This window comes from Cinclus cinclus, chromosome 7 (assembly GCF_963662255.1).
Source record: "Cinclus cinclus chromosome 7, bCinCin1.1, whole genome shotgun sequence".
Classification (NCBI taxonomy): Eukaryota; Metazoa; Chordata; class Aves; order Passeriformes; family Cinclidae; genus Cinclus; species Cinclus cinclus.
Window position 1 is genome coordinate 33,753,087 of NC_085052.1, and position 15,155 is coordinate 33,768,241.

General features: G+C 53.1%; 2 protein-coding genes across 2 annotated transcripts; both read left to right on the plus strand.

Annotated features, from left to right (window-relative positions):
- On the plus strand, positions 1–1,983 carry CHST3 (carbohydrate sulfotransferase 3). The gene is given in 4 exon segments (XM_062496953.1): positions 1–66; positions 68–142; positions 402–604; positions 753–1,983. Coding segments are annotated over 4 exon segments (1,575 nt in total).
- A 7,792-nt stretch (positions 1,984–9,775) lies between these two features.
- Positions 9,776–13,938, plus strand: AIFM2 (apoptosis inducing factor mitochondria associated 2). The gene is made up of 8 exons (XM_062496712.1): positions 9,776–9,950; positions 10,734–10,849; positions 11,482–11,601; positions 11,948–12,040; positions 12,311–12,419; positions 12,583–12,735; positions 13,052–13,252; positions 13,784–13,938. The coding sequence occupies exons 1-8, from the start codon at positions 9,776–9,778 to the stop codon at positions 13,936–13,938; spliced, it is 1,122 nt and encodes a 373-aa protein (XP_062352696.1).
- The last annotated feature ends 1,217 nt before the right edge of the window (positions 13,939–15,155 follow it).

Sequence of the window (15,155 nt, forward strand, 5' to 3'; positions counted from 1 at the left end):
ATGCCAGGGGAAGGCGGAAACTGCTCAGCCCCACACTGGGGCCCTACAGCAGAGCTTCCAACCCTCCCCTTTTCCAGAGGTTGGGAGCCACAAAGTGCCAAAGATCCAGATGATCCAGAGGCTCCCTCGCTGGCAGCAGCAGGTTTTTGACAGTGGGAAGCAAGCAGCTGTTGGGTGGCAGGAACTGGGTTTTAGGGGGGGCAGGGGCAGCTGGTGGAAGCATGAAAAGGGGTCCTATCAGGCAGATATATTTTGGGAAGGAGGAGGAGCAGCCGGGGGGTGGGGGGGATGGAGCAGTATAGAGGAGCTCCCCCTTTTTTACAGTTCTTGTCAAGCCTTTGTCAGCCTCTGACCCTGCCCACAGGGAACCATCACCATGCTGAGCCTTATTCTCCCCACAGGCAGGGGGAGAGGCCCTAGCCCAAGACACCTTCCTGGCGAGCAGGAGGGGCCTGGCTATGTTCCCCATGGAGATCCGACGTGCTTTACCTCAGGATATACGGGAGCTGCTGCACTGCTTGAAGATGAGGAGCAAGTACGCCGTCCTGCTGGTCTTTGTCATCAGCCTCGTTATCATCGAGAAGGAGAACAACTTCATCTCCAGGTAGGCAGTGGGAATCTGAGCCACCCCGTGGTTTGCAGCCCCTCTCCCCCAATCCTGAGTTCCTGTGCAGCAGGAGCCCCCCTCAGGTCCCCCACCGGGATGCAGGGTGGTCCCGCTGTCCTCCAGGCTGGGCTGGGTCTCCCCACAGGGTGTCGGACAAGCTGAAGCAGTCCCCGCAGGCACTGGCAGAGGCCAACAGCACAGAGATCAGCCCGGCAGCGGCCAAGAACGGCTCGCTGGCCTCGCTGCAGGAGCTGGATGCTGCCTTCTCCCAACTGAGGTCCCACCTGTACAACATCACCCTGCAGCTGGCAGGTGACGGGGACCCCGGGCCGCGGCGGCACGTCCTGCTGATGGCCACCACCCGCACTGGCTCCTCCTTCGTTGGGGAGTTCTTCAACCAGCAGGGCAGCATCTTCTACCTCTTTGAGCCCCTCTGGCACGTCGAGAAGACAGTGACCTTCCTGCCAGGGGGAGCCAGTGCAGTGGGCTCAGCCTTGGTTTACCGAGACGTCCTCAAGCAGCTCCTCCTCTGCGACCTCTACATCTTGGAGAACTTCATCTCACCGGTGCCCGAGGGCCACCTGACGCCCTTCTTGTTTCGGCGGGGCTCCAGCCACTCGCTGTGCGAGGAGCCCGTCTGCACACCCAGCACCAAGAAGGTCTTCGAGAAGTACTACTGCAAGAACCGCCGCTGCGGCCCCCTCAACATCACGCTGGCGGCCGAGGCGTGCCGGCGCAAGCAGCACGTGGCCCTGAAGACCGTGCGCATCCGGCAGCTGGAGTTCCTGCAGCCTCTGGTGGAGGACCCTCGGCTGGACCTGCGCATCATCCAGCTGGTGCGGGACCCCCGCGCCGTGCTGGCCTCGCGCATGGTGGCCTTCTCCGGCAAGTACGAGACCTGGAAGAAGTGGGCGTCCGAAGGGGAGGCACCCCTGCGCGAGGAGGAGGTCCAGCGGCTACGAGGCAACTGCGAGAGCATCCGCACGTCGGCGGAGCTGGGGCTGCGGCGGCCGGGCTGGCTGCGGGGCCGCTACATGCTGGTGCGCTACGAGGACGTGGCGCGGGCGCCGCTGCAGAAGGCGCGGGAGATGTTCCGCTTCGCCGGGCTGCCCCTCACCCCACAGGTGGAGGAGTGGATCGGCAAAAACACACAGGCTCCCCACGACGGCAACGGCGTCTACTCCACGTGCAAAAACTCCTCTGAGCAGTTCGACAAGTGGCGGTTCAGCATGCCCTTCAAGCTGGCGCAGGTGGTGCAGGATGCCTGCGCCCCAGCCATGCAGCTCTTCGGCTACAAGCTGGCCAGCAGCCCCGCGGCGCTGGCTAATCGCTCCTTCAGCCTGCTGGAGGAGGCGCAGCCCGCCTGGGTCACGTAACGGTGTGGGGCCACGGCGGCGGGGCAGAACGAGGGGCTGCGGCCGCGCTCCCGGCCGGTCCGGAGATGACCTGGGGGGGGTCCCTGCTCCCAGAAATGCTCCTCGCTGCAGGAGCCGGAGCATCCTGCCAGAGCTGGCCCCAGGGTCCTGCAGAGCCTGACTTACACAGTTTCTCCCAGCATGGGGAAATGGTAAGGGTGAGGGGCGGTGGGGTCGGCAACAGGGCCGCCTCCCCAGCTGGGGAGCTGCACTGAGGAAGAAGAGGGTGATGGCAAGCAGAGAGGGACAGGACCAAGCACCTCTGCCTTGCCACCTCTCATGCCAGCTGGGACGGGGCAAGGACAAAATCCCCGTGGTGCCAGCAAGCATCCAGACCCCAGAGACCTTCTTGGTTTAGTGCCTTCATACACCAGCGCAGACTGGAAACTGCCCACAGAGCCCTGGTCGGCACTTGGGCTGCAACCAAATGAGGTGACTATGGTTTGGTGTTCTTCAAACTTGGCTTTGGAGATTTGGGTTTATTTTCTTTTTTTTTTTTTTCCCTGTGTATTTGCATACCAGGTGAATGTATTTATTTATTACGTGCAAAGAAGGGGGAGGCTGATCAAGGAGCAAAGCCCAAAAATCAGAGCAGCACAACATATCCCAAAGAGAGACACCCAGAAACAGAGGTCATGTTTTAGCTGGAGACCACCACGTGTCCTTCTGTATGATCTTGGGAGAGCCCCCAGGGACTGACAGTCTGTAATCCCCACCCCAGCCCCTGTGGGGCAGCAACTGAGAAATTCAAAATTCGGCGCTGCTGAAAGATGTCAGACTTATCTTGCTTAAAAACAAAACCACCAGCACAGAGTCCAGAGCATTTCCTGCCTCCTTAGTATTGGTAGGTGTCCCCTGCCCGGGGGGAGCCCCAGAAATCCGTGCTAACAGCACTGGTGGGTGGCCAACCTGGTAGAAACCATGGGAGTCTCAGGGTGTTTGCCATGTTCAGATGTTGACCCGGTGATGAGCTGCACCTCCCCCCCCCCACTTCACATTTCATTAATTAAAATGACTATTTTTAGCCCCCCTCTTTGTAGCTCATTCTTTTTCTCCCCCAGGTATTTTAGGTTCTGGCAGCCACCTGAGGGAGAAGTCAAGCATTTTGGTGCAGAGTTATCTCCACCTCAGGCTTGACAAGAACCTCTGAGAGGTCCCAGCAGCCGCATGTCCCCTTCTCCCCGACTAGAGCTGCTGGCCAAAAGCAAAAATAAATAAATGAAACGAGGTGGCAGCCGGCCACAGCTGGGCTGCGCTTTGCTGGCCATGAGGAACGCGCTGGGGCTCCGGTGAAGGGCTGCGGCTGGGCTGAGCTCACAAAAGCTGCGTTTTTGACCCAAGAGGGAGAACAGAGGCGGCATTGAGGAGCGCGGGGCCGGCCGGCGGGGAGCAGCCACACCGGAGCCCCAGGCAGCCATCCGCGGAGGTTTTCGGAGCAGGGCCGGGCAGCATCTGCCTTCAAGGTGTGATTTCGGGGCGCTCGGTGCCAGCTGGATGGGGAAAGGGCACAAAAGCGGGGATTTTCTGGCATAGCCCCATCGCTCACAGGCGATGGAGAGCGTCAGCCGCTAACCCGCCTCACACGCAGCTCTCGCATCACAAGCAGCCCTGGGGCTGCTGAGTGAAGCGGGTTTTGTTTGGAGGCTTCCTGCTGGAAAAGCAGCAGGGTCACTGAGGTCAGATGGATATTCCGCAGCTGCGCGCTGGGAAAAGCCCGCAGAGCTCAGCCAGCACAAGGGGGAACACAGTGGGACGTAGGTTCCTGGTAAATGCCTCTGGAAAAGCACCATTAGGTTGGCTTTCGTGGAGAAAATAATTTTAGGGTAATTGTTTGCGAAACAGCACGAGGGGTGAGCAGCTACTGAGCTGTCACAGCCGAGGAGGGGACGTTGGAGAGTGCCCAGCATTCCCCTGCCATCCCAGCGTGGATGTCGGTACTTCAGGGCTTGGAAAGCCAGGTTCAGGGGGCAGGGACGGGCAAACCCAAGGTGGGCAAGAGGTTTCAAGGTGGGAAATAAGCGGCGAGGGAAGCGGGAGACGGGCTGGGCTGAGCCGAGGCCGGAGGCAGAGACTGAGCGACGGCCGCGCGTTCTCACCTGCGCTGCCTCCACCCCGGCTGGCTCCAGCCCGGCACCGCTAGCCAAGCATGAGCAATTGTTCCTGGACACCCTCCAGCTTCCCGTCAGAAAAGTCACAGGACAGAGAGAAAACATGCCCCCGACGCATGCAGATTTCTGCTGGGCTAATTGCTTCCATTAAACCCACGGAGTCCAGGCGCATTGGGAAGCCACGGGGGACACGGTTCCTTTCGAGGCTGGAGCAGCTGAATTCCCCCCGAGCTGGCTGCGGGGAGGTTTGTCTCCCCACAAGAGGGGCCTCCTGCTTACCCTGCTCCGGCTGCTGCCAGGCCTTGCCTGGATTTAGGAGGAAAAGCACAGATTGGGAAAGTCATAGCAAGAGACAGCGCCCTAGAACGAGGACATACCTGCGTCCAGATGGGCCATGCAGGAAGTCCACAACAGGAGCTGCAATGGATGCAGCCCCACGCTTCCTCATGGACATTAAAAAAAAACCAAAAATCACTCTTCTTTTCAAAAGATCTAAGCTTTCCAAAATAAAGTACTTCTAAAGTTTGGTTTAAAACATGGAAATAAAAGAATCCCAATCTGCTGCTGTACTGCTTCCAGGCTCACCTCCCACCCTGCTGCAGCTGTGCTTTGGGGGGAATTCGGGAGCACTGTGGTGATGCTAATTGTCACCGGAGAGACCTTTTCCACAAGCAGCCCAGAGCAGTGAGGAGACGTGTCCTGTGGGACAGGGCCACCAGCCAAAACTGCTTCTCCTTGGGGTCATCGCAGGTAACACAAGATGATGTAGCACCAGTGAGAGCTTTCACAAATGATGGATGTGCTGTTCCCCTCTAAATGGGATCTTTCTGGGAAATGATTCCCTCCCGCCGGTCTAATCCAGAGTTGACTTTGGGCAGCAGGTACATCCTGCTGTCTCTCTGCCTCCCTCTCCAAGCACTCAGGGCTGCCTGGGGCCATGCTGGCATGGCTAGGCTTGCTGTGGGGAGGCAGTTCTTGCTTGAGGCAGAAGCTGCTGGTGCCAAGTAAGAGAGCAGTCAAGGTGGGCAAGTCTCTGAAATGCCGCCTTAGATGCCCTGCAGTTTAACACCCAGGTGGCCTTGCTGGGCCATGAAGCCAAGCCGCCAGGTTGGTCCACAGAAATCCACTAAAAGGCCTTTTTCCAGCCTGGCATGAGGTTTCTCCCAAACAGCAGAAGTGGTGGCTGCTCTGCTGGCTGTCCTGACCCCCCATACCCTTCTCCTCATTTGTTCCAGCTCCATTTAATGGGATCAGGTGAGCTAATCCCCCATGTCCCCTCACAGCCCTATCAGAGGGGATTTCTGCACAGGGGCTGGAAGGAAAGAAATCCATCATGCCAGCAATTGCCAGCCCTCACCCAGCCCCACTGGCTTCTGCCTGGAGGCTGGATCAACCCTTTCCTTCTCTCCATCATGGGGCTTGGTGTGATTCTTGCAAGGAGCTGGTCCATGGCTACAGCTGCACCATCCAAACATCCAAACACCAGGTCAGTGGGGACCCACCTTGGGCCAGCGAGGGACCCATGAAGGCTGCAGCACATGTGGACATTTCAGCATTAAATGACAACCTTGTTTTCTGTTGTGTTTTTCTAAGAGACTGCATGCCTGACCAGACTGCATTTCTTGGTCTGCATCCCATATTTATCCTGTAATTACACCTTTGGACAAAGGCTGCCTGTCTGTGAGGCCCATTTTTTTCAGGACACAGTTTTATTCTATGCTCTGCTTTCACTGTAATGAAATCTGGGGGGCAAGGGGAAGAAAACTCCCCATGTCAGGAGTGAGAGCTGTTCTTTCTCAAAAGCTGCCCCAAGAGCAAAGGAGCTTGCTCAAGCCCTCTCCCTTTTCCCAAAGAAACCCCAGCCACTGACATCCTTTATGCTTCTCTACCACCCCCTAAGGATTAATGCCACAGACCATGCCATCCCATAAAAGAATGGAGTGGAGTGGAGAGAGATCCCAGCTCCCCATGGCTCTTCCAATGGATGCAAAGATCACCTTAATTGTAGAGACCATTGCATTTCACCCTTGAGGTTTTCCCACCCTTTTCTGGGTGGGATCTGTGACCAATTTATGGGCTGGCATGGACAGAGACATCACCTATAAATAAATGTAACTGGTCCAGCCTGACCAAAATAGGGTGACTTTGGTGCTGTCGTCTGTGGGAAGCAGCTTGTCTTCTCAAGCCACTGGAAAACTGGAAATTAGAAATGAGGTTGGTCGGAGAGAGAATAAATATAAGTGGAACCTTGTTGATTTCTGCTAAAAGTAGATTTTTATGTGTAAGGTATAAAATAACCAGTGTTGATGTTTAAAAGTGACCAGGAACTGTTTGAATTGTTTTTTCTGGGTTATTCTTTGCCCTGAACTGACATGATTCCACCTTGGCTGAAGCAGAGCTCCCTGGTGCACGTGGTGGCAACCTGCTCAGCCAGGCAAAATGGGGAGCAATCCCTCAGCCCTGGGAGACTCATAATCCTCCTTTCCCTGAAGCAAAGCCTCCAGGGGCACAGCCAGAGAGTTGCAGCCACACTGGTGCCACTGGGACTGTCACAGGACGATGTGCAGGACATGTCTGTGGGCAGAGGGAATGTGGTGTGTGAGGCTGCTGATACAGGAGAGGATTTGGGGTTTTGCAGAGATGGCTGTGCGCCAGAAACAAAGTCTCCTGGCAGGGAAGGATGGGGCCTTCAGCTTGGCCCAGGTGGGAGGAACTGCTCTCTAGAGGAGGGTGAAGGGAAGAATGTTATCCCTCTTCCAGCCTGTCTGAGCTGTTGTAAAGTTAGGTAGGCCAAACTGCCCTGATGATCAAAGATGCAAAGGCTTACAGGGATTTGGGCCAGTGCAGAGCAGGGGCACTTGTGGCATCCTAAAGTCTCCCCACGCAGCTCTGCTGTACCCTTCAATGGATTGATCATCCTTTCTTAGCTCTGGATGATGTTGGATTGCACCTGGTGAGGAGAGGACTCACAGACAGGTACATGTACCCATGCTGCCCGTCTCAGAGTGGCAAACTGGGGCAAGACCATCACACAGAGCCCCTTCCCTACACCTCTTCCTTCCCACTGGACCCCTACCATCCCACAGGGAGCATTTGGTCCATGGGGCAGCTGTGAGGAAAAGTGCAGGGAGCCTGGAACAGGGCAGGGCAGGTCCCACTGACCACCAGCAGAAGACAAAACCCCTCTCTGAGGCTGATGAACTTTCACCACCTGCCTGCAGCCAGCTGAAGAAATATCATCCAAACATTCCCATCTACCAAACCTGAGCCCTCACCTGCATGTCGAACACTCCCACTGGCCACAGCTTTGGGCATTCCGAGTTTCTTCCTGTTTGCCTGGGGTTGGATCTGAGATTTTCACAATGGCTCCTTTTAACTCTCCCTGTTTGCTCTGGGCACTCTTTTTGTCAGTGACCTTTTCTTGCTTGTTGGTGCATCTCCAACTCACTGGCCCAGAAGATTCTTCCCCCTTTTTTTGAAAGGTTGTCCTGATCTTCTGTTGTCCAACTGGGTTCATCTGAAGGTAGCACTCATATTTACCTGGAGGGGACAATATCAGGTGACAGGGGAAATCAACAGAGTACTCCTGGAGTAATGGATTGCTCCCAGCAGTGGGTATGTGCTTTAAAATACAGGAAAATGCCTGGCCTGAAAAGCCCAAAACTGCCCCTGGAAAAGACAGAGCTGGGCACAAAGGTGCAGAGGAAGGTGGACAGGGAAGCAGCAACTCATCCTCAGCATCCTCACCACGTAGGAATGGACCTTAGATCCAGCTTTGCTCCAGCAAGATGAAACACCAAGGAAGTTATACAGGTAAGGACAACCTTGCCCTGATTGGGATGGCTTCACACACAATGGGTGACAAGCAAGCCTGTCCATCTAATTTGAGGGAAGAGCTTAAGCCAGATTTAAATTGCAGAGTTCATCCCTTTAGAAATGGAGGCGGGTTTGGTTTCTTACAAGTTTTGCAGTGAATTGTGCTTTCCCAAAGCCAGCCATTGCCAGGCTCTTCCAGCAGGCTCCTCACAGAGGTACCATGCCAGTACCAGGAGAAAAGACAGGCAGCAGACATGGAACACTGTTACTCTGGGGATATTTCCCAGCCTCTGGACATTCATGGTTCCTGGATGTCCTGGACAGGACAGGTGCCTCTCTGTTTAGCATCTCTGAAGGTTTATATTGCACAGATAAATCAAGATTTGATCTATTGAAAACTTTAGCATTTCCAGGTGAGTGCTGTGTAACAAACAGCACCAGCCTGCCCTGGGTGCATTTCAGTGGAGCCATGGCCTTTCCCATCCAGGGCTTTCTCCGTTCCAGCTTTATTGTTGCCTGTTCCTCCGCTCCCAGTTCTCTTCCAGGCTGAAGAGCGTGGGGTGCAGGAACGTACCCCATTCCTTTCGACCCCTTTGTCATCCTCCTTCCCCAGTCCCTGAGCCCTTCCTGTGGCCCTGGCAAGGATCCGCTGCACTTGGCCATCGTGTCCCACGTCCCGTGTCCCCACGGCCGAGCTGGCTGCACCCTCTGGCGGCAATCCTGAGTTCAGGCTCTGCTTTTCCTGGAAAATTGCTACGTCGTCTCCCACCCACAAGGCTGGAGGGCGTTTTTCTGGGGGGGGGGGGGGGGGGGGGGGGGGGGGGGTTTGGCACCTGGCTGTGTTTCGCTGAGGGAGTGTTTAGGAGCAGGGAGGGAGCAGGGGAAGTGTGGGGACAGCTCTGCCAGCTCACAGCACCGCAGTGTGTGCAGCAGCTATTTTTATCCACAGGGCCAGCAGCTATATTTATCCAGGATGCCACAGGAGCCAAAAGCCTTCGGGGCAACTTCCCGTGCTGCGGAAAACCACGATCTGGATGTCCTTTATACTGCCAGCCTTCTCCACCCCTACCCCCGTTTCTCCAGCACCCTTTGTTACCTCCTCAGCCCTTCCCTCTTTATGTTCCACTGTCTCCACCGTGGTCATGGTGAGCTCGTGTCCCTGCCCATGGCGGTCTCTAAGCTCCCACCCTACCCAAACCATTCCGAGATGTTGTGATCTTCCCTCTTGCACAGCCGTCTCTGGGCTTCCTTTCCTTCTCCACTCATAGCAAACACATGTTTTCTGTGTTTAAGGTGAACATCAGGAGGGATTTCCTTACAGAAAGGATGATTACACATTGGAATTGACTGCTCAGAGAGGTGGTGGATTCACCATTCCTGGAGCCATTCAAGGAAAGATTGAGTGCCACGGTCTGGTTTACACGGTGCTGGTTTTGGTCATTTGGATTCGATGATCTCAGAGGTCTTTTCCTGATTCTGTAATCTTAATTTCCCTCTCCCAGGGCTTGTTTCCTCGGGTGGAGCAGGACATCCTCCACTGCGTCGTTCACCCAGCCTGCAGATTTGTGAGCAGAGCCCTCCGTTCGTGAAACCTTCGGACCCCTTCCCGCGGAGATACGGGCGGGGTGGAGGGGAGACTCAGGGCAGGTGAAGCGGTCCGCTCTCGGAACACGGCGCCCGCCAGGCAGGAGCCACCCACTCGCTGTCCTCCAGCTCCGGGAGCCGGGCTCAGCGCCCAGGAGCCCGGCTCCGCCCGCAGCCCCGCCCGGGGAAGGCAGTGCGAGCCCCGGGCCGGCCCTCGCTCCGCGTCCCGCAGGAAGCCCGCAGCCATGGGCTCCCGCCTGTCCTTGGACGATTCCGTGCGGGTCGTGGTGGTCGGTGGTGGCTTCGGAGGGACGGCTGCCGCCAGCCTGCTCAAATCCTCGGCCGTCCCTTTCGTGCTGGTGGACGTGAGAGATGCTTTCCATCACAACGTGGCCGCCCTCCGTGCCGCCGTGGAGAGCGGTAAGGGATCGGGCAGCTCGCCCCTGTCCCACCGGGATCTGCGGGGAGCGGCAGGGAACGCGGTACTCGCACTGCCTCCCTCCGCCCTGCCGTGGTGAAAGACTTGTTGTTTTCCGTCTGGAGAACAAATACTTGGCACCCGTCTGCGGTTCAGCTAATTGCACATCCGCTGAGAAAACTGAGCAAGAACCCTCAGACCATCCCTCCTTACCACCACCCCCCCCCACTTTTATATTTTTTTTAATTCAAGATTTTAGAAGGTGACTAAGTTAAAAGCAAAAGCAGCTGGGAGAGGTGAGTCAATCTTCACATTTTGTACCCGGCTCTTGAAAGGTGGAGCAGCTGAGCAGTGAGGCCCTGGATCATAAAACCCTGTCAGAGAGCTGCTCAGGCCTGCCTGGGCCGACCAGGGTCCAGTCACTGGGGAATTTAGGGGTAAAATATCACGTTAGAGGCTGGGAACAAGCATCGAAAGGATAGCAAAAGTTTGGTCTGAGAGGCAAATTATATTTAAAAAGCCTCTGACACCCAGCCTGAAATTGCCAGGACCACAGAAAAAGTTATTGATAAACCAGTACAGGAGATACGAGGAGCAGAGGCAAAACCATCTAGCCAAGGGTGTAGTCTGATCAGAGGCAAAGGTCCTGTAGCTCGTTGCTCCACAGAGATAAATAACACCCAGCAAAAGCCCAGCCCACAGTCCCAGATGCATGACATGCTTTTGTCTGAGCAAGGACAGCAAGAGAAGAGGAAGAGCTCTCTCATTGTGCCCTCTTCCTACAGGTTTTGCCAAGAAGACTTTCATCTCCTACTCAGTCACCTTTGGGGACAGCTTTCGACAAGGCAAGGTGGTGGCAGTAGACCCTGGGAGGCAAAAAGTCGTGCTCAGTGATGGTGAGGTGGGTGTTGCAATGACCTGGCTGCCTCATGGGAGCACCTGTGCCACCCTCCTGAAGAACTTGGCCTCTTTCCCTGCATGGCCCCATCCCTTCAGAGCTTCAGCTCCCTTCAGCTATGCTGGGATGTGGGTGTGCAGTAAATACCCAGCCCCATCTCCTGCTCAGCTGAGCTTTTATTCTTAGAGCTGGATTTAGAGCTCAACAATTAAACCTGGGGCTCATTTCCTTATTTAACTTCAGGAAGAGCCAAGAGCAGTAGCATCAATCACTCTCTTCAGCCCGAGTATCTTGCCTTTGTTCAGGAGAGAGTGAAGGAGGGAAATTATTCTCTGGAACCAGCTGTGAGTGTTCAGCATAAATATCAGGTTATTCCTGGTAAATTTAGGGCAATTTCTTTAAAGCTCTCAACTCACCTGAATGGTGCTTAGCTCAGACCTTGAGGAACAGTTACTGGTGTGACCTGGACCAGGTCTCTTCCTAAAGTCACTTCCTGATACTGACAAGTATTTTCCTGGTTACCAGCAAGGGATGGAGATGAGGGAATGAGTGACCAATGCCTAGGAGGCAACCACTGTGTTCTAGGCTCTGTTTTTAAGAGGTCTAATATCCCATTCTACCTTCTGCTCTCACAGGAGCTTCACTACTCCCATCTCATTCTTGCAACAGGCAGCGATGGGCCATTCCCTGGGAAGTTCAACCAAGTCATTGACATGCAAAGTGCCATCCAGACCTATGAAGACATGGTTAAAGAGGTGAGGAATCAACTCTTAGGAAGTACTGCCTGCCTTTGTTCAGCCTCCCTGTCTCAGATACCACTGTGGCTATCTGGAGCCAGTTGCACCTAAGAGAAAGGGACACAGGGAGCAGCCAGGACAAGGAGCTAATCATGGCTTCTCTAGCACAAGGGGAAACCTGAAATGCTCAACAGTGTTACAGGGTAGGCAGGAAGAGTGCACAGGGCACTCCTTCTTTGTTGCCTCTTCACGAGCAAAGAGGTTTATTGCTGTTTGGCCTGTGCTGCATCCCAGGATGTTCATGGAGTGACTGAAGGTATCTGGCTTCCTGCCCTTCTTTTGTAACACAAATTTTCTCTTGAAGATTGAGAAATCTCAGCGCATCCTGGTGGTGGGAGGTGGTGCTGCTGGAGTGGAGATGGCTGCCGAGATCAAAACTGAGTACCCAGACAAGGAGGTAGGAGCATCTTCATCACAATTAAATTCATCCTGGTTTCCGAGACCGTTCCCTGATGGTGCTGCTGGAGGTACCTGAGGTGACTGCACATCTGGTTGCTGAGCCTGCAGCCAGCTATCAGCAAGCGCTGTGGCACTAGGTGCCCCTTCCTGGCTTGTCCTTCCAGGCATCAATTAGGGTGGAGGGAGGCCAGCTCCAGCTGCTTCCACCTTGCACACAGCGAGTCCTGTTCTGTTCCTGTGTCCCCATTTGCTGTTTTGTCCCCACCAGGTTATCCTTGTTCACTCCAGACCTGCACTGGCTGATGTGGAGCTGCTACCCAGCGTCCGTCAGGAGGTGAAAGAGATTCTCCTCAGAAAAGGGGTCCGGCTTCTGTTAGGTATGTCCTTAACGATGCCTCTGAATACCTACAAAGCATCTCCTGCTGTCCACCTTCTGACTCCTTTGGTTACACATGGCTCCCTTGAAATCCTGTTTCTTTGGGTTAGCTGGAAACCACAGACTAGCAAAAGTTTGTGACCCAGGGCTCTGTGTTGCAACAGGTGAAAAGGTCAGTGACATGGAAAACCTCACGCCAAACCAGTTCCAGAAAGACACCGTAGTAAGGACAGATAAGGGCACTGAGGTGGTTGTTGACATGGTGGTTCTGTGCACTGGGATAAAGATTAACTCCTCTGCATATGCTGCTGCATTTGGTAAGTGAAAAGACTCAAACTACTGGGTGGGGAGGAGCAACACAATTCTTCAGTGTCTGGTGCCTGAGGGGTGTGAGGTAGGGAATGGTGGACAACCTGCAGGGGGATTCTACCAAAATATCGAAGGGTGATGCATTGCACAAGACTGCAGTGATTAACTACAGCAAGGTGAAAAGCATTTCTTCCCTGACACATAGAAAAGAGGGTGAAAAACAACCCCTCACTTTGTGTACATTACATCAGCAGCATTCTGGGGTCTCAGGCTACACGAAGCCACACAAAGCTGCTTCTAAAAACCCGCTGTTTGGCAAAACAGGTGACAAAATGGCAAGTAATGGTGCTTTGAAAGTTAACAAGTACCTCCAGCTGGATGGCTATGAGAACATCTATGCCATTGGGGACTGTGCAGATCTCAAGAAGCCCAAGATGGCCTACCACGCTGGGCTCCACGCCGATGTCGTGGTGACAAATATCATCAACAGCCTGACACAGAAACCTCTCAAAACCTACGAGCCAGGTAAGGTCAGCTCCTAGCCCCTGGCCTTCAGTGTTGGGCTGCTTTTCTGTAAGCAATAGCTGTCTAACTCTCATGGGACACTGAATTCAGTGAAGGAACTCACAATTTTGGTTATGTCAGCTTATAGCTCAGGCTTCATAATGTGTCTTGCCAAAGACACAGTGTAGATATTAATTACCTGTGTCAGTCTACCACACATTGTGTCCTTTCTTCACTAATGTCTTGATAAATCTACTGGTGGGAGTCTGCTAGTCATCAAGCTTATTTTCTTTTCTTAAAATTGCTCACTGTCTAATTAAATCTCACTAGTAAGACGAGTTCTCTTTTCCTTCTTTCTCCCCTTAAACTACAACAAACACAAACTGAACAATCTGAAAATCTGAAGTCAAAAACTCTAGCTAGTTAATGGGTCTTCTTCTTCACGAGCACTGATGTAAACACTTACCAGAATTATCCTGAAAGCTGTTCCACGTGGATGCAGGGGAGCTGGACAACAGTTGCTTCACTTACGTCTTTACATTTTCTTTGCAGGGTCACTATCATTCCTGCTTTCCATGGGCAGGAATGATGGTGTAGGCCAGCTGAATGGTTACTATGTGGGACGTCTCCTGGTGACCATGGCCAAGAGCCGGGGTCTGTTTGTCTCCAAGAGCTGGAAGACCATGGGACAGACAATGCCCTCTTAGGAAGGCACCAGTAACAATCCAGTGAGGAGTACAGCAATTGGAAGAGGGTGAGGGTGCACTGCTGTTGCTTGGACTGACTGATACTGTCTTCTGCAGCATCTCCTCAAGCCATCTGTCATTGTGACACATAAAAGGGGTTGTGAAGGGGAAGGAGGCACTTCCCAAATGAACTGCACAGAAGTTCCCATAATAAAAACCAAGGAAGAAATGTTTCTTTTACTCCCCCCGCTGAGAGAGCTCAGAGCAACAAGCTTGGATTACCTTGATTTGTAACAATAAACACTGTGGTTTTCAGAATCTCTGTGGTTTGTTTGTTATGTGTTGGTTTTTATTGATTTTTTTTCCCCCTGGCTTTCTCTATTCTTGCTCTTCTGAGGAGAAACTCCTTCTTAACATATCTGGCATCTGCTCTGCAGGGAGAAGGGCTTGCAGTGCTGCCAGGCTACTGCCTGTCTAAAACCTGGAAGAGAATATGGTAAGCCTGGAATTCAACAGAATATAATGCAGCTTTCTATCAAAATCTCCCCAGCAGCTTTAATTACGTCACTTATAGCACCAAACTTCAGCCAGAAAAGCTTTTGGTTGTGATACAGCAAGCACTTAATTACAGATGCTGCTGCCTTTTTTTTTTCTTCTTCTCTTTTCCTTTTTTTTCTTTTCAGGATATGAAATCCCCAGAGCAAAATTAGGGTATATAATAATAACCACACTTGACGCATCTTTTTCTTTTTTTCTTATAAAACAAACAAAATCACCATGAAATATTCTCAGTAATTACAGAGGTTATTGTGAGTTAAAAGCAAAACAGAAGCTCCTCATGCATCATTTCTAAAACCCTTTTTACCTCTCTGTGGGCTGAAGGCAGAAGTTTACCATCTACCCTCAAGGGAGGGGAAAAAGGAGCAGAATATTTTAAGAGCTTTCTTGAAAGTGGTGTGTGTGTGTGTGTGTGTGTGTGAAGAAATCATCACTACAAATCTAAAACGAGGTTACTCTTTAAAAACTTCTAAAGTAACAAAGGACACTAAATTCCTGAAGCTAGATGATAACTCAATTGCTTAAGGTGATAAAAATGGCATGAAGAAATCAGACTAAACCCCTCTCACCTCTAAGCACAGCTCTCCATCAAGTCACAACACATCACACTACTACCACGCCCCCTCATCGTCACATTGAAAAAATAAAACCCACCTCTAATGCTTTTAATGCTACTCAAG